The 17,557-nt window shown below is 47.7% G+C and overlaps 8 protein-coding genes across 8 annotated transcripts; 4 read left to right on the forward strand and 4 right to left on the reverse strand.

Moving 5' to 3' along the window:
- Positions 1–1,643: 1,643 nt before the first annotated feature.
- MGYG_02638 (ent-kaurene oxidase) lies at positions 1,644–3,448 on the forward strand (the record flags this gene model as incomplete). The annotated part of the gene is made up of 6 exons (XM_003175060.1): positions 1,644–1,856; positions 1,928–2,044; positions 2,104–2,206; positions 2,269–2,334; positions 2,401–2,961; positions 3,045–3,448. The coding sequence occupies 6 exons, from the start codon at positions 1,644–1,646 to the stop codon at positions 3,446–3,448; spliced, it is 1,464 nt and encodes a 487-aa protein (XP_003175108.1).
- Positions 3,449–3,482: 34 nt separating this feature from the next.
- On the reverse strand, positions 3,483–4,671 carry MGYG_02639 (homoserine dehydrogenase; the record flags this gene model as incomplete). Its single annotated transcript, XM_003175061.1, has 2 exons — positions 3,483–4,567; positions 4,638–4,671. The coding sequence occupies 2 exons, from the start codon at positions 4,669–4,671 to the stop codon at positions 3,483–3,485; spliced, it is 1,119 nt and encodes a 372-aa protein (XP_003175109.1).
- A 280-nt stretch (positions 4,672–4,951) lies between these two features.
- MGYG_02640 (hypothetical protein) lies at positions 4,952–6,109 on the forward strand (the record flags this gene model as incomplete). The annotated part of the gene is made up of 1 exon (XM_003175062.1): positions 4,952–6,109. The coding sequence occupies one exon, from the start codon at positions 4,952–4,954 to the stop codon at positions 6,107–6,109; it is 1,158 nt and encodes a 385-aa protein (XP_003175110.1).
- A 1,175-nt stretch (positions 6,110–7,284) lies between these two features.
- MGYG_02641 (Atg11p) lies at positions 7,285–11,303 on the reverse strand (the record flags this gene model as incomplete). Its single annotated transcript, XM_003175063.1, has 3 exons — positions 7,285–11,019; positions 11,068–11,179; positions 11,236–11,303. The coding sequence occupies 3 exons, from the start codon at positions 11,301–11,303 to the stop codon at positions 7,285–7,287; spliced, it is 3,915 nt and encodes a 1,304-aa protein (XP_003175111.1).
- A 604-nt stretch (positions 11,304–11,907) lies between these two features.
- MGYG_02642 (hypothetical protein) lies at positions 11,908–12,758 on the forward strand (the record flags this gene model as incomplete). Its single annotated transcript, XM_003175064.1, has 3 exons — positions 11,908–12,088; positions 12,153–12,327; positions 12,380–12,758. The coding sequence occupies 3 exons, from the start codon at positions 11,908–11,910 to the stop codon at positions 12,756–12,758; spliced, it is 735 nt and encodes a 244-aa protein (XP_003175112.1).
- A 639-nt stretch (positions 12,759–13,397) lies between these two features.
- On the forward strand, positions 13,398–14,155 carry MGYG_02643 (hypothetical protein; the record flags this gene model as incomplete). Its single annotated transcript, XM_003175065.1, has 2 exons — positions 13,398–13,884; positions 13,944–14,155. The coding sequence occupies 2 exons, from the start codon at positions 13,398–13,400 to the stop codon at positions 14,153–14,155; spliced, it is 699 nt and encodes a 232-aa protein (XP_003175113.1).
- Positions 14,156–14,607: 452 nt separating this feature from the next.
- On the reverse strand, positions 14,608–15,856 carry MGYG_02644 (farnesylated protein PEX19; the record flags this gene model as incomplete). Its single annotated transcript, XM_003175066.1, has 3 exons — positions 14,608–14,709; positions 14,763–15,637; positions 15,715–15,856. The coding sequence occupies 3 exons, from the start codon at positions 15,854–15,856 to the stop codon at positions 14,608–14,610; spliced, it is 1,119 nt and encodes a 372-aa protein (XP_003175114.1).
- A 536-nt stretch (positions 15,857–16,392) lies between these two features.
- Positions 16,393–17,436, reverse strand: MGYG_02645 (histone chaperone asf1; the record flags this gene model as incomplete). Its single annotated transcript, XM_003175067.1, has 4 exons — positions 16,393–16,771; positions 16,851–17,159; positions 17,219–17,258; positions 17,328–17,436. 4 exons carry the CDS (start codon positions 17,434–17,436, stop codon positions 16,393–16,395), a joined length of 837 nt encoding a protein of 278 aa, XP_003175115.1.
- Positions 17,437–17,557: the final 121 nt, after the last annotated feature.

Consider the following 17,557-nt stretch of genomic DNA (forward strand, 5'->3'; position numbering starts at 1 on the left):
TGCTTACGCTTTTTTTTACGCTGCTTTTACGGTCTGTCTCGCCGGGCCCAGACAGGATGCGAAGGTAAGGTAAGGTAAGGTCAGGTAAGGTACGATAGGAGGTGGGCAGGGCAGGGCAGGGCTACGTAGGTAGGGGGGGCCACAGGTAGGGGTAAGGTCACGTACGGTATGGTAAGATACAGCAGCTTCACATGCAGCTTGGCGGGCAGCAGCAGGCAGAGGCAGCGTAAGGGGGTGTTTCCATACGGCATGATACGGCAGGTTACAGCCTGCGCCGTCTGGGGGCGACAGGACGAGGCTTGTAAGAAAAAAGATACTTGCTCGCTCGTCTCAGCTAAGGTGGTACATCCCCATACCGCTGATACAGCGCCTAACCCACGCCTTATAATAACCACTAGATGCAGGATACATGATACATGATACAGGATACACATAGTACGAAGGGGGTTGATGTGATGGATCAGGATCAGCTGTCTTCTCACGCGTCTTCGTACACAGCTCGACCTCGCCCATCACCGTCACATCACGCAGCCATGCTCGACCTGGACGACCTGGGTTGGCCTGCCTCGTTTCGAAACGCCGGCCAGCCCCGATCGCCCGCAGTAGTTCGGGTCAGAAGAAGGTCGGGGGACGGGGGGTCCCTCTGGCCGCTGGCCTCCTGTAACTGTAACTCGTCCACCGCACACACACACACACACCTCTCTCTTGCTGCTCTCACACACACCATACCATACATACGTATAACACCATAACACACCATGCAGCACCCTCCGCCCATAGTACGACTCTTAACTTGCTTGACCTTGCTTCCCTTACTCTTACACTTGCCTTACTTGGTCGGTCCTGATACCTGAATTACCACTAACGAGAAGATCCCGAGGTTAACGGAGTACCACCCACCAGCCCTTGGACACGTAAGTCGAAAAGTAAGTCAGAAAGAGAGACAAGACCACAGCCAGCGAGCAGACCACCCATAATTACTGCAGTACTATCCATAAATTACATACCAGCCTCCCGTACTCTGACTCCGTCCTCTTTGTCAACGGAGGAAGGTCAACTTCAACTCTCTTTCTCATCCTTGATATTATGTAACGGTCACGTGTTTATATAACTGATTATGTCATCTTCTACTCGTCCTTCCTTTTCTCTCTCAGACAACAAAAAGTAACAGAATGAAAGAGGGAGGACGGAGTCCTTGGATGAAGAGCTTCAAGGCTTTTTTGACTGCAAGCTGAAGAAGAGGGTTGGCAGTCTCACTTCAGTGTCACAGTGATGATAAGCTGGCTGGCTGACAAGAAGCAAGAAGCAGGAAGATGTCTCCCTTGTGGATCGGCTACTTTTGACATCAATGCAAGTACATGTCAAGGGAGCTTGCCACAGGTGTATACTTACTAGCTTGTCGTTACATGGGAGTTCCGCTTTGGATACTTAAGGATTATTAGTAAAAGACTCGTGTTATTGTTATCGTTATTATTATTAATAGAACGCGTAATAGCTAAATTGGTTGGATGGCTCATCATGACGAATACCTTAATTATTTTTATATATACGACGTGCTTACAAGTACCTCGGAATAAACTAACTAGCTAGGGGGTATCAACAAACAAAGCCGATAGAGATAACTAGCTTGGAGTCGCATTACCATGCTCATCGCCGAAGGAGACGACTATGTGGTGACCGTCTCACTCGCATTCATTATCGCGTTTGCTGTCATCTTGTGCGGCTGGTCGTATAGCAACACTACAGCAGATGAGATACCCACCATCAACTTATACCCTTGGGACTGGGGCCTGAAGAAGGCTCACCAGCAATATCTTTTGAACTCGAGAAGCCTGATCAAAGAGGGTGCCAGAAAAGTATATACCAGACACATCAACTAGTTGACCAGCCTCTAGAGAAAGAAGCTGTTAGGCTGATTGAGAATTAGTTCAATGGGCCATTTAGGATTATCACGGCCCTTGGGTCCAGAGTGATACTTCCACCAACTTATATAGAATGGCTAAAGGGCTGCCTGGACCTGGATCACCAGGCTCTTGTTCACCATGTAAGGCCATTCTTTAAGGCAGCTGGAAAAAAGGAAACTGACATGAGGCCCCATCTAAGGAATATTTTGCAGGATACCCGGGCATGGAAGGGATTGGGATGATTACCGATCCCAGACATATCATTATCGACGTCACAAAAAAGAAACTCAATCAGAGTAGCCGTAAGTAAAGGTTTTCTTTTTCCTTTTAGTTGATCTATGACAGGAAGCTGTCTTACACAGAGTAGAATGCAAGTTGATGCAGGAGCATATCATCGAGTCGTTAGAGGATGTCTGGGGCAATGATCAAGGCAAGTAGTGCCCCTATTTACTCCGTACGTACCAACTCAACTACATCTGCTTACCGTTTCTCTTAGACTGGCATACCGTTGACTGGTCCCAGAACGCAGTCAAGTTCGTTGCCCGAATGTCCTCTGCTATCTTCTCTGGGTCTGATCTATCTCGAAACCCGGAATGGCAGAACCTCATCATAACATACACCATCAACACCTTCATGAGCGTCAGAGCACTACGCTCATACCCTTCTTTCCTCCACCCCCTAGCCCGCTGGCTGCTCCCCGAGTGCAGAAAATGCCAAGCGCAGGTCCGTCAGGCACGGAAGATACTACATCCAATCATCCAGAAGCGCACAGGCTCCGATGATACCTTCCAGTGGCTTGTGGATGTTGCTGCAGGACGACCGTTTGACCAAGCTGCGGCACAGCTGGCGTTTGCAGTTGCTGCATTGCATACCACGACTGAGCTGCTAAAGCAGACCTTGTTAGACATATGCATGCATCTAGACCTTGTGCAGCCTATTCGGGATGAAGTCGAGGAGGCGGTGAGCCAGCATGGATGGACGACAGCTGGATTGTTCAAGATGCAGATCCTTGACAGTGTCATTAAAGAGAGTCAGCGGCTGAAACCCGGTATGCTAGGTAAGGCTTGCGTTTTCTTTGTCCCTGATAACCACACCTGTTTGATTGACGGGACATGGTTTCTAATGATATACCGGTGAAAGTCAACCTTGAACGCAAAGCTCTTCGGGACGTCATTCTCCCCAGCGGGATGAAGTTATCCAAAGGAACCAACGTCGCTGTTGATTCTTCCGCGATGTGGGATCCGGAAATCTATCCAAACCCAGCTGTTTACGATGGATATAGGTTCCTTCGGCTACGACAAGATGGAAATGGAGCCGCGGCTTTGGTATCCACAAGTCAAGACCATTTTGCATTCGGCGTTGGGAAGCCGATTTGTCCTGGTAGATTTTTTGCTGCAAACGAGCTCAAAGTCGCATTGGCAAATATATTGCTAAACTACGATGTGAAAATAGCAGGAGACCGCGAGCCAAAGATTGTCGAAGTAGGGTTCGAGATGCTGTGTGATCCGGAAGCAAAGCTGATGGTCAAAAGAAGACCGCTGTAACTTGTTGACTGTCCGGCGTCTCTCTACCCTACCCCTATCTCAGTCTCTCAAGTACTTTAATCAAATCAGACATGACTCCCATAGCAGTAACGGCTCCGCCAGCACCGCCACCCTGGACAATAAGTGGGAGTTTGCCGTATCGTTCTGTGTAGAAGCTGATAATGTTGTCGCTCCCCTTGAGCCCCGCCATGGCACTATCCTTATCGAAGCTTTGCAAGCCAACCTTGACTTCCTTCCCGGGAACATCAATGCTACCCACATATCGCAGCACCTTCCCAGAAGCTTCCGCATCCTTTTGAAGATCCTCCATCTTTCCATCAAAGTCAGGCAGGCGACGCATAAACTCTTCGGTCCCCTTAGGACCGGCTTCCAGGCTCGCGAGCTCAGCTGGAATCAAGCTCTCGATGGGGAACGACTCTGGGCTCTCGACTTCCAATCCAGCAATTCGAGCCAGAATAGTCAATTTACGCGCAACATCCATTCCGTTTAAGTCGTCTCGGGGGTCAGGCTCGGTATATCCCAGCTCCTTGGCCTTACTAACAACTTCGCTCCATTTCTTCTTCTCGCCAGCCGCCGCGGGAGAAGCTGCAGAGAATTGGTTGAATAGGAAGGACAAAGTTCCTGAAAAGACACCTTCGATACGAGTCACTTTGTCGCCGGTGTTGACTAGATCACGCAGGGTTGAAAGAACAGGCAATCCGGCGCCCACGGTGCTTTCATGGTAAACCAATGCATTACTGGCAGCAGCAGTCGAGAATATATCCTTCCATAGCTTCAAGGAGGATGAGAACGCCTTCTTGTTAGGCGTGACGATGCTGATGCCCTTGCTAGTGAAGAGGGGGTAGGAATTGGCAATGGTGGGATCAGATGTGTTGTCGACTAGGATTGCTCGTCCTGGCACTCCGGAGAGATAGGTGGCTATCTGTTCTGGAGACCAGGCTTCGGATTTGGTGAATGAGCTAGAGGAGAAGGCCGACTGCCAGTCTGCCGGGGGAATGGCTGGGTATGAAGGCGCTGGAGAAGTGAGCGTCTGTGAAGATCGGGCAATGAGGACAAGGGATGGTGCATTTGGTAGCTTGGATAGCTGTGAGAGAAAGTGGCTTCCAACGCCACCAACACCTATATAAGTCATACAATGGTGAGTAAGATTAGATATAAAAGTATTGAAGTGTCCATAACGCCGGCTTACCAACGACACCAATGTAAATTGCTTTGGCCGACATAATTAGAGATGAAGACGAATTCTGTTGTCTGCTGATATGGTAGGTAAACTTAAGGAAGAAATGACTGTTTTCGTTGTTGTTTTTGTGAGTTTTCCCCTCGGAGGGGCTCGTGCTTTCGGCCTTCGGTGATGTGATCAAGATAAGATAAGAAAGCTTGGCAATGCTTAGTTAATGAACTTTATTTGAGCTTCGGCTCTTTTGACTTCTTCAACTTCCATCATCAGCTTTCTTATAAGAGTAATATCCATATTCCTATTCCCCTGATATATAAGACGTAATCATGTCTTCGTCACAATCATTATATGGCATACGTCGACAGAAATCGGAAGCATCCAAGAAAGATCTCGCGTCCTCCTCTACGCTCGCCTTCACTACCCATCTTTCCTCACTAATAGCAAAGGAATCTAAAGCTCCCAGTTCCAGTGTTGAGAGTGCATCGAGTTCGACTGTTTCTCGTGGCCGAGCCAGAAAATCTCAAAAACCAGATATATTCTCCGTACACAATAAAGGTGCAGAAAAACGAGCAGCAGCTGATATATCCAGCGATAATGCGGCACTCCAGATCCATAAACGAGGCGTAGATATCGGCGAGGTCGACGACGCAGTTCTTAACCGGTCCAAGAGAAAAATGCTAGAGAAGACAAGATTATATGATGAGCTTCAGCAAGGAGAATACCTGGCCCAGGGAGACAGTGATAGCGATGAGGCAGAGCAGCCCGACGATCGATTTTCATCTGTACGGCGAGCGGATAAGCATAGCCTTGTTAACTTTGATAGGAAATGGGCGGAGAGCAGAGCATCGAAAACAGATACCAAGGACGCAGTAGACGACGAAAATACATTCGTTGAATATGAAGACGAATTTGGCCGGACAAGAACAGGCACAAAGGCAGAGGCGGCAGAGGCTCAACAGAACCGACAAGCCCAGCAGGAGCGATCTGACCTGGACGACGAAGCGATTGAGCGGAGTATCAAACCAAGCCGTGTCCCAGTAGCTGCTCGCCCGTCTCGTCCTTCAAACGTCATATACGGCTCAGCTATTCAAGCTGCAGCATTCAACCCGGATGAAAATGTCACAGCTCAAATGTCGAATCTTGCAAAGAAACGAGATAAGAGCCCTACACCGCCGCCTGAAACGCACTACAATGCCGAAGGAGAAGTTAGAACCCGTGGAACTGGATTCTATGCATTTTCACAAGATGAAGAAATACGAAAGAAGGAAATGGAGGAACTTATGGCTTCCAGAAGCGAAACGACGCTTGAGAGGGATCAGGCAGCTATGAAGAAAGAGGCGAGAGAGAAAGCGAAGCAAGAAAGGAGAAAGAAGATCGAAGAGCTTAGAGCTAAAAAGAGGGCCGATAAGTTTTTGGGCGGCCTAGAGACTCTTTTACCTTCCGGAGAAACTTCCAAAGACTCCGAGGGAAATGCAGCAGATTAATGGATTATATTTTGAACGTACTTTAATTCTATTTATGATACCCAGAAGCGCACCGGTTTGCATAATCAACGAGTTTTATACCTACATCTATTGACCGGTCCAGATACAAGGATACCAGTTACATATTTCCCTTTGACCTAATACTTAATGCATAGAGTGTCTTGGTATACATGATTTATCTTATATTTCCATATATCAATGTCTTTACCTCACTAGATGCCCTTGCCACACCTAGTATAAGGACAGATAAATAGTATAGGTGTGAATAGGCCTGCTAAAAAATACCCTACCGCCCTAGCTACGAAAACAGGCCTTTCCGGTTTTAGATAGGTGCTATGTAAAGACTGGGAAGGTATGCGCCTTTTTTTTTGCTTTTGGTCAATTAGAGCGGGCCAAAACTTCCTCACAATGCGCCATTTATTTGACATATCGAGTATTGATGCGTATTAGGTGTGAGACATAACCAAAGTGAGTAGATACATTATTCACGTATAGACAATATACTAGGCATTGATTATCATCCGCAATACTCAGAATACAGTAAAGGGATAAGGGGAAATTAAGGCAGTGAAAAGCAAACAGTAAGAAAACCAGTAAATTTAACGTATTCTTTTAACCCTCCAAAGGCACATAAATAATAGGATAGATCCAACAATAAGTATCAAGAGGGTGGGTATCATCATAAAGACGCTCAAACACCGGTTGTATGTGAGATGCGTAGGGCAACCATGGGTATATGCGGGAGTCAGTATAAGGTCTATTGGTACAAGCGCGATGCAAAAGCGGTTAAGATTGAAAGGAAATCAAGGTGTGAAAAATTTCAGGCCTAGGAAAATGGTCAGCTGGTAATATTCTTACACAAAAGGGGGAAGAGCACTCACACCATATTGGGAGTATTGGAATGTGGCAATGTAATCCCTAAGAGAAAGCATCTGATCGATAATCAAGCGAGAATAATCTCTCCCATGGCCGTGGCTTCGAAGGTGAGGACCTCGATGGCGATGAACTCGCACCAGAAAGAAAACTAGGTTTACTTCTGACCGTGGCTGTAGGGGAACCAGCTGCTGGATTTGGGCTTTGACCACTATTGACCTATGTTTCGGCAAGAAAGAATAACAATCAGTTTCCTGACGAAACGAACTGCCTTCCTCATTAGAGGAAAAGGCCATTCTTATCTATCTTGATTCATGTGAGGGACCTGATAACAGATCTCTGCGAACCTCGTTAAATATTTGTGCCTCCTCCCTGCGGCTCTCCGCACCTTGGTCAACGTCTGATGGCACTACGGTTTCACTTGTTGTTGCTGGCTGAAGCGTAGGTATAGGTGCCCCATTTCTTGATGCCGAACTGTTTCGTCTGCTATCCAAGCTCTTTGATAGGGTTTTAGTAGCTCCTCCGCCATAAGTCGTTCGTTTCAGCCGGATACTCCCCTTTGCATCCACGTGTGCAGAAGCAACTGTACTCTTCCCGAGGCCTGGAGTGCTGGGAGCTCGTGGTTTCTCCTCTGATGCATCTAGGAGGTACCATCGTAAGCCATCCGAAAGCTCAAAAGGATTGTCGTCTTCAATGGATGCACCATCATTTCCTCCCGTTGAAAGACGGTCTTGATTTGTCCCGTTCATGGATTTCGAAAGGTCGACTACCCTCTCCTGCACCTTGGTGATTCGAGCAAGGAGCCAATCCCGCGTATGGAGTTTATGAACCTCTTGTTCCCGAAGGAAATAGTGAGGTGCTCCCACATTGAAGGCGGCCCATGACCGAATTTCTTGGTTGCGAGTGGGAAGGAAGAGTGCAAGGTCTCCCTCTTTGAAAGATCGGTAGGCGATCTTATCATGGGCTTCGTTTTGGACACGGTGATATTTTTCACGGCATCCACGGGCCTCCTTTTGCCATTTCCGGGCCAAAATTTCAATATCTTTGACCCTTTTGATCACTGCGTCGCCGCAGGCGGATATATCCATCCGGTCAATGGCTGCCATAAACGAAGCGAATTGAGACGATTCGTCATTTTCATTTCCTGCTTTTGCCCAATGGACATGATCTGGTGCTGCGATGGTGCCTACCAAGGTTGAAGACGACATGCTCTCCCCCACAGAAAGACCATTCATTACCCTGGATGTTCGCTGAATTGTCAACGAATTGTTTTGGGAGACAATCGTAAACCCGAGCTCCTCTAAGATGCGAGACAGTTGTTCCACAAGTATATGGACTTTTACTGACATATCGCCAGCACGAGTACCTCTAGCATCGAACCACGAGCTGGAGGCCTTGCCATCTGTGTGGACATCTTCAGCTCTCTGTTTCCATTCCGAGAGTTCTGCTGAAATTGAGTTTTTGTCTTCTTCCATGCGCTTTATTTGATCATTTAGCTCGAGGACCTGTCGTTCTGCTTCCATAACACGCTTATCGGATGCCTGCGTTTTGTTCTTCTCAGAGTCCAACTCGGACTTCAGCGATTCCACCTTATCTTGTTCCGTCTTTAGTCTTTCATTTGCTTTCTCAAGCTCAATACTGGCATCTTTGAGCTTATTCTCAAGGCCGGGTATGTTTGCTTTCTCTGACTCGAGAATTTCTCTTGCAGACTTCGCTTCTTGTTCGGACTGAGCAACTTTTTGGCTCATCTCGTCATTTTCCTCTCCAAGTCGTGCTAAGGCTTCATCAGAGCCCTTCGAATGGATAGCTAAGCCTTCAACAACAACACAAAGGGCATCAACGAGTTCTCTTATGTTATTCGGCGGCGTAGAGTTGGAAGCATTATGATAAGCGGATTGCAAGCCTTGTACTAGATCTTTTTGCTCCTTGTGGGTTGATTGAAGCTGCTCTTCGAGTTCCTTCTTTTGGTCGGCCAACTCGGAAAGGCGGGCTTGCATAGTGGCGTCCTCTTTGTCTTTCCCTCTGACTGTTTCAAGTTCCTTGTAAAGTGAGTCAATCTTTTCATCAAACTCGTGTCTTTCATGGTCATGAGAGTCCAGAACCCTATCCAGTTCGTCTTCAAGCTCGTCAATCCTAGATTTGAATTTGGAGCTTTCTGACTCCAAAAATCTCCGCTCTTCTTCAAATTCACGTTGCTTAGCTTCGAGATTTCTCATCAGATCCTTTTTGGTAAGCTCAGCTTCCTCGATTTTGTCGACGTTGGACTGGCGCTCAAGGCTAGTTTCTCGCTGCATTTTAGTTATTGCATCACGTTCAACAGCGAGCTCGGCTTCCAACGCAACAATACGCTGTATCAATGCCTTGTCATCTTGAGGTTGATTTGACGACATGCGCCTGGAGGACATGGAAGACCTTCTAGATGCGTTTTCGAGACGGGCATTCTCCAGCCGCGGGGAGGCGGGAGACGTAGGTATATCTGGTCCAAATTGCCCACTGACAGGGCGAGAAATATGGCTCTGGCGATGGAGAAGATCTTCTAACCTCCGGACACGACTTTCTGAGCCTTTCAATCTCTCCTCAATCTTGGACTTTTCCTCCTGAAGGCTGCGAACAACATCATTGTCGCGTAACAGGAACGAGCTACGACCCATTTCAAATAGACTTCCCTGTTTGAAAGCTTTGGTTCTCCGTCTTTGTTGTCTGCTAGGGGTATCCAGTTCTTTAAAGAGTTGCGTCAATTCCTGAACGGCGTCATCCATATCCACTTTCTTCCTAATCAGATCGATGTACTCCTCAATATCTGTCCGAGAGACCTCTGGCCAGCTAGTATCCTTTGCAGTCTGCATGTTAACTTCGACAGAGGGAGCATTGTCATCTGCTAAATTAAGAAAATCACCCATGCGCTTTGCCCATTTTCTCCTTCTGCGCTGCTCCTCATCACGGAAAATAGCTAGTTCCTCCGCAATATCCCTAGAGTCAGTTTTTATCTTGTCGGTCCATTCATAGCGGCGAGCCGATTCAATCAGGATGGAACCATAGATAGATGGCAGATGGTAAACAAGGCACAGCACGTCAAATGCATCGGTTTCAACCTGTAATTCTGCTATATCGGCCTGCACCTTTGCTAACCGCAGCTCTATAGACGATATCTTTTGCATTTGTCCTGACGAATCCTTCATTGCCGTGTGAAGGCCCTTGGCGGCAGCATTTAGCGTGTCTCGCAAGCTGAGACTCAAGTCCCTCATCTTTGGAAGGATCTTTTTCGTGTGCACCAGAGCTACTTTAGAAGCACTTGATATTGATCCAGGGTCATTTGGTAGAGACAATACGGATGTGTAATCCGCAGTGATCTTCTTGGCATGTTTTTCAATTTCTCCCAGGAGCGCCTGTTCCACAGTGTCGGCAGAACTGTTAGACGTAGCATTGCCTAATGAGCCTGCTTGGGAAGAAATGTCACGGACTTCTTTCTCAAGGTCACCAACACGTCGGGCAAAGCGTTGGGATTGCGAAGTAACGTCTGATACGGCATTGTGTAATTCTTCCGCTTCGATATAGTCCTGTAGCGTCCCCGTACGATGTTCCTTTGACTTCTTTTGTGCCGTCCGTCGCAGAAATGTGAAATCACTCTTAGCAGGAATCTCACCAAGGGTGCTGTAAGCTTGCTGCCAGTCTTTGAGTGCAGACCGCTGATCTTTTACAAGATCATTGGCCCAATGGTGTGTATCCTGAAACTTGTGCTCCAAGTTTCCGACGTGAGCTTTCAGGTTCTCAAGGGCCACAGCAACGCCACGCTGAATAACCTCTATCCGTATATGGTAATCGTCGACCGACTTGGCCATGCTGTTGCAATGCGCGGCCAGATTGAGGGCCCATGACCGGCGGGCCATGAAGAGATCCTTCCATGACTGGAGGCTGTTTCGGTCTGCTAGGACATCGGGAGGGTCTTGCGACTTGAATAACGGCGGTGACGGTTCTTCTGGTGTGCTGTTGCTTGCCTGTTCGCTCACGTTCTGCCTGTCGTATACAAAGATCTCGTTCTATTGTAGTTAGCACGGACTGTAGGGAACCAAGAAGGGGAGACTCACCTCTGTAGCCAGGCTCTGAGTCTTAACACTCTTCCCCTTTGCAGTCATCAATATCTGCCGCTGTACGGGGATTTGCGTATGCCGAGATATCCATGAGCGCAGTGCATCTGGCCTGGTTGCCTGACTGTTAGCTGCCGTTTGGGCCAGGGAGGCGGGGGGTACACCCACGAAGCAAAAGAGACTGGGTCTGCCAGCATCTGCTCACCACTGTGAGCTATGTATATGTGTAACGACATGGCCAGGTACAGTCTCTGCGCAAGGCGTTGGGTCTTCTTGGGACGCAGAGGGCTCCTATAGTAAATTAATAGAAGCTCGCATCGTCAAGACACGCGACATCGACAGCCCACTCGATGCCTTGTGATTTATCCTATCACAACGGATAGCGTGTGTGCCTGCAGAGAAGCTCCGGTACCGATCTGCTGGTTGGGTTGTTCGGCACTTCAAGACGTTTGTTGGCTGGCGCTCGCATGGAACTTCTTCAGGTGCCTGGGGAGCGGAATCACGATCGCCCCGTTCTAGCGCATGTCAGTTGACCCACAGAAACAACCACAAGGCTGGTCAGGTCTATTTAAACCCGCCGTAAGCTTTCACGCGATCTCACACGGTCAGGAAGAAGTCTTAAAAAGGTTCAATAACGACGAGGAGGAAGAAGAAGCTGAAGTTGACGGTCAAGGTGACGTTGGATTTGAGCATCGCAGTTCCCGTCGCCTTCTTCCACGTGATGAGGCGGTGGTTCAAGTCGGTCAGCTAGCTGAGACAAGAACCGCGCTGGTGAGATCAATCAAGAGCTCAGTTTTATTATTTACTCTTCGGATAAGATGAAACAGAGGTGAAGAGTCCATGGCTCAGAGTAACAAAGACGGGATGGCGAGCTTGGAGGCGCCGACAAGGGCTCTTTTGAACATTGCGACTCAAGATGAAACTGCGGACAGCTTCTCATTCTCCCAGAAAGAAACAGAGATCTTAGAGCTCTACGACCGTATCTTCGAGCAGAAGCTGGAAGAAGCACTGCTGAACCACCGTACGCTTGCTTGTGACTAATATCGCTCTACCTGAGTACAGATACTAATGGGTTAATCGCGCAGAGCTCCCTGAAGATACGGAAGTGGATGACGTTGACGCGAAACTGGCAGAGGCAGAGCGCGAACTACTCGAAGTCAGGGCAAGGCTCTCAGTCCAGAGAAAGGTGGTAGAAAGTGTCCTCATGACTGAGCCTAGCCTACAAGCAGTTCACTCAGCGCCTTCATCACCGCTTGACAAGTCTGGCTGCCCTTTCTACCTAGAAACTTCATTTAGCTTACGGATCTGATAGGGCCCTTCTTCAGCTCATCAACAAGCGAGATATTCTATCACTCGCCTATGAGAATATCTTGACAACACATACTACCTGTATCCGAGAACTATCAAATGCCGAAGTCTCCAATATCCAAAGCATCAAGCAGAATCAGGAGCTGGTTCAATCTCTGCTTAAACTTACTAGGAATGAGAAGTCGGCAGATGAGGAGATACCTGACCAGGAGCTGAAAGAGGAACTAAATAGCTTAATATCCGAGAACAAGCAGAAAAAGGCACAGTGGACGCGCATGAAGCGCATAGTCAGTGCTTCTATCGCTGCCAGTGGAGTCGACTGGGCTAGCGACGAGAAGCTCGAAAGACTTGTTCTGGATGATGATGAGTTGGATGATGTCTGACCTCATGGGTAACTGTTCTTCCATATAGTATAACTCCCCGGCTGATTGCTGGATGAAAGCCAGGGCGTCCACGCTACAACGGGATCAGACGAGAAAATAGCTTTCTATCGCTTGATCTGGACTATTTCCCCAAGCCACTGGATGCTCTCTTACCCTAAGTGAGGACCTTACACTCCCAATTCCCAGAGCGTACTACAAACCCGCCATTGAAGCCGACAGGGTTTACCAGGGCGATTGCTTGGCTTCAGATATATCACTGACACTGATATAGCTGCTGGAGAATGAACCTTTGCCAGCCCTATAAGCTTATCGTCCATTCACGGAGCTCAATTAATAGATGTAATCAAATGATATCAATAATTGCATCTTTGGCACCGATGTCGTCATATTACGTAATATAAATGTACTAATCAGTCACGTGTTACACTTATCGCCCATCTGATAAGGACGCGAAATGGAAAATGGGAAGAGCGCGTCAGAACGTCTAATATTAAAGACGCCAAAGCCCAGCAGCATTCAGCTACCACTTATCATCTTCTTTTTTATTAGAATACTACAAGTACATGAAAATACTTCTCTGCAGGCCTCTTTTTTTTAATTTCCGCCTATGACAGAGTGAAATTTTATTTAAGCTGCAACATGTTCGCCTTCTCACAACCAGCCATTCCCCAGCCTTTTTGTCAATTCGGCACCACACCTGCATGCCCTATGTCGGACCAGAATACTCCCCTATCACCAGACAGTAGAAGCCATTCAAGTACAAATCAGCTCGACTCGACTCCCTTCACGTTCTCCCTATCCTCTCCGCCGGGTCCTGGCTCCCTACAGTCAGCATCCAATTCACGTTTTGCTCGACGATATGCGGCAACTATAGCCCGTCCTGCTGCGCGGGTGGCGGAGCGGCAATCCAGAGAGTCTCGGCGAGATACCTTTCTGAACAAAGTCAAACGCAGCCGTCAATCAGATCAATTTGAGGCGCGGAGTGACCAGATTCAGAGAAGTGATTTCTTGGAGCAGAGGAAACAATTTGAGGAGGAGATGGCGAGGTCAGGACCTCAACTTGATAATATAGAAGAGGACGAAGGTGATGAAGATGTAGACATTTATCTTCATGGGCAAGATGAAGGTGAGACTACGGTGCTCCTTACGATTCTCCTTTGACACAAGTCTAATTTATTTATGTAGATATCGACGAGTCACTCCTGGAAGATTTCATCGCCCAGGAGGAGAATGAATACATGGGACTAGTTGAAGATATGCCGGATAGCAATACTGCTGAAGCGCCACTAAATAGTGATATCCTCTACGGTGACATGGAAGAAGATGGGCTTTTAGTTGATCTAATTGATCAGATTGAGTCCCAATCTCAGCATCAGATGGACATGTCGGGTTCTTGAAGCAATTTTTGATATCCACGGAAATTTTCCTTTGTTCATTTCGGATTGGCGCTGTCGCGGTAATGGTAGTGTGCCCTCGGTCCAAGTTACCAACGGGCCTGAAGCGCTTTCTGTTGTCATGATATGTTTGTGGGATTATGGCCATCCATATCCTGTGGTTATATTCATATACCGAACCTCCTACGTTCAAGATGGACGCAGATTCCTTCTTGGTTTTCGGTGACATATCTAGACTTAGCTTTGCAACATTCACATGTATCAAAGCTATTGTTTGAAAATGCGTGTCGAAACGGGCAGCTACTGTCTTATCCCATTTCCTACAACCTTGGGAAATAAACCATGGTGATCGCTGACGAGGGGGTTTAATTTTATGTACAGTACACTGACGGATTTGGATATATGAGGGCAAAATGTAGCACAAATGGACACTACTGGGAAGGGGGGTATTATAATCATTGCTGCGCGCACCCGTCTTGACCAAGTGCCTGGAGTTTGGATTCGTCCATAAATGGACCTGATATGAGATCGTCTGGAGGGCTTCCAGCGGATTGCATCTAGAGAATATGTTAGAACGGTATGCAGCTACAACAATAACGGTTCTACGTACCTTTTGCATCTTATCCCAGATATAAGCTCTGTCCTCGGGTTTATCATCTGAGAAATTCTTCTCTTCAAACTTCTTGACGATATCGGATACCAAAGAAGCCTGCAATTCATATCTCTCCAGGTCTTCCTTCCCTGCCTTATCCTTGTTCTCTTTCAACCAAGGGCCAAACTTGTCATCAAGCTCCTTCAAAGGCTCATACAACATTTCCTTATTTGACAATTGTTCCATGATCCCCATGAAAAGCTTGTCTAGGTTCCCATCGTCCCCTTCGCCAGCGCCAGCAAAGCCACTGCTTTCCATTGCCTTGAGAATCTGCATCAACATATCATCATTTCCGCTTTCGTTGACTTCGGCAGTAGCTTTGTCACCCGACTCTTGCATTCGTTCCATCGTCTTCTGAATCGTGTCTTGGAAGTTATCCTCTCCCTTCTTCGTCGAGGGTGGTGATGGCTGCTTTTCCGTGCTTGATGGTTTACCTGTATCTGTTGAACCGTCTATCCCAGGGATGCCTTCACCGCCTGTCATCAACTCTTCGCCCATCATAAGCTTCATCACATCTGCCATTGTAAACCCTTTCTTCTCCAGCTCTTCAGTAAGCGCATTCCAGTCTTCGTTTCCTGGAAATTGCGGCATCCCTGGTATATCGCTTATCTTCTCCTTTGAAGAGTCTCCATCTTTGGTCTGCCCGCTCGCATCTGTGGGGAGATTGCCCATCAATTCAGCCATCCCAGCCTCTAGTTGTTTTAATAGCGCATCCTGGTCAGCGGTTGATAGTTCTGGATTTAAATCCGCTTGTTTCCCCTGAGACTCCGGTATTGTTTTATCTTGTGTAGGTTGGGAGGTATTCTTTGCCGCAGAGAAGTCATCCAGCACATCTACCAAATGGTCAGCACCACCGAATACTCCAAATTTATAAATGTAGCCAATCAAGCATATAAACAGACGCGCTTACCGTCAAGCTCTTCCCAGTCTGATTCTTCCTCTTCCCCCTGTGTAGGCGGCTTTTTTGTGACTTCCTCGGGCTTTGATGGCTGGGCTTCAGCGACCAGTTTGGCTTCTTTCTCTGCCGGCGCGGGCGTATTTGTGTCAGCCATAGCGTGTGAGAGAACCCCAAAGTGAATATAGGATAGAACTTGTCAAATAAAAGTACCCTCCCGGCTCCAGTTAGATTTTGTATTAGTTCCTAGCGGCAATAAAATTATACAAGCCAAAATGTTGTAAGTATATGTAAAATAAGTTGCCTGCAAATGATGGTTCTCTTTCAAGTGGCGCGCCCCTCCTTCGTGCCTCGGCTCTACTAGCCTCAAGCCGCCCCTTCGGTCGTGATAGAAACTAACTAGGCACCGCGTATTACTGCATGCATTACCAAAAACTCGGCTGTTGGGTTGATAATTGTTTCTTTCATCTCTAACGCTATATGAACATCCACATTGAGATTAGAGCTAGGAAACGACCATGATATTTTATGGTAGCGCGATAAAATGGGATATAGCAGTTATATAGTGCAAAAGAGGAAGGGAAAGACGTCTCTCAAATCATTAAACGAGCATGCATTCGTAACCAATGTGATGGTTCGCCGTATCAAATTTGGTATCGCTGTCGGTGCCAACATAGATACATCTATGCTTGGTCAGTGTACCATGACTTCGGAGTGTTGCTGGGCTTCGGCGGCCTTGGGATCAGCCTGGTTGTTGTCGGCGGCGTCCCCGTCACCCATTTCGACATCTTCATCGCCGTCGCCCTCGTCCTCGCTCTCGCTGCTCTCTTCTTCCAGATCTTCACTGCCGGCATCATCATCGTCTTCATCAGCATTGCCCTCGTCGGCGGCAGGGCCCTCAATTTCCATGCCATCATTGTTCGCTTCTTCTCTGTCCAACTCTTCCAGCTCCTTCTCAAGTGCGGCCTGGAGCTCTACCTCCTCAGCACCGTAACCTGTTCCGTCATCATCAAGGGCGTCTACATCTGGTTGGTCTGGGGGATACTCTGCAGGCGCAGAGTCCTCAGAATCCCTATTTTCAACCATAGCGTATTAGTGACTAGGCATTAAATAGGATTGGATGTAAGAAAAAAAGGTCAGCAAAAACTCACCATTTGATTGCAAACCGCGTGACTCGAGGCTTCTTTGCCAGTACATTGCGTACAACTCTCTCAATTATCGGTTTGGTGGGTGGCTCTGCATTCAACTCTTCCGAGTCGTATTCATTATTCACGTAGTATCCAACTCGAACGAATTCTCTGCCATCGTAGCTGCAGGTAAGGAGAATGACTGTGACTCCCAGAATTTCGGATGTGGGTATTCTCTTTAAGTCTGGAGGATCGGCCTCGAATATAAACTTGTTGACACCAACTGGAATTGGGCCAACTAATAACGAGTCCAGCTCCTGGTCATACTCAGACCTTAACCGGTCAGACGTGCTTTCTCTCCCACTGTCGCCTTTCTCTAGGTTCAGACTTACGAAGTCGCAGAACCGACGTAGGTCAGTTTCCATTCCAGATCTAGAAATGAAACCAGTTAGAACACAGCCCAAGGTATTGTTTATTATCGCTCCAAAGAGATCATCGTACCTTTTTGTAGTTGTTCCAGACACTCGAATGTGATCTCGAACTCGTAAGGGGCGGTAAAGGGGGCCGGGTTGTTCACCACCCGCACACCAAGCAACGAAACCACCGACATCGCTGTAATTGTACAATCCCAAGTCAAGTCAAAGGGGTAAACCGCTCCGTCACGCTAGCTCGAAGACAGAAGCCGACTGCTGTCTCTCCAGGTCAGGGTATCTCGTTGCGCTCTTGCTGCG

This window comes from Nannizzia gypsea, genomic scaffold (genome assembly GCF_000150975.2).
Source record: "Nannizzia gypsea CBS 118893 supercont1.2 genomic scaffold, whole genome shotgun sequence".
Lineage (NCBI taxonomy): Eukaryota > Fungi > Ascomycota > Eurotiomycetes > Onygenales > Arthrodermataceae > Nannizzia > Nannizzia gypsea.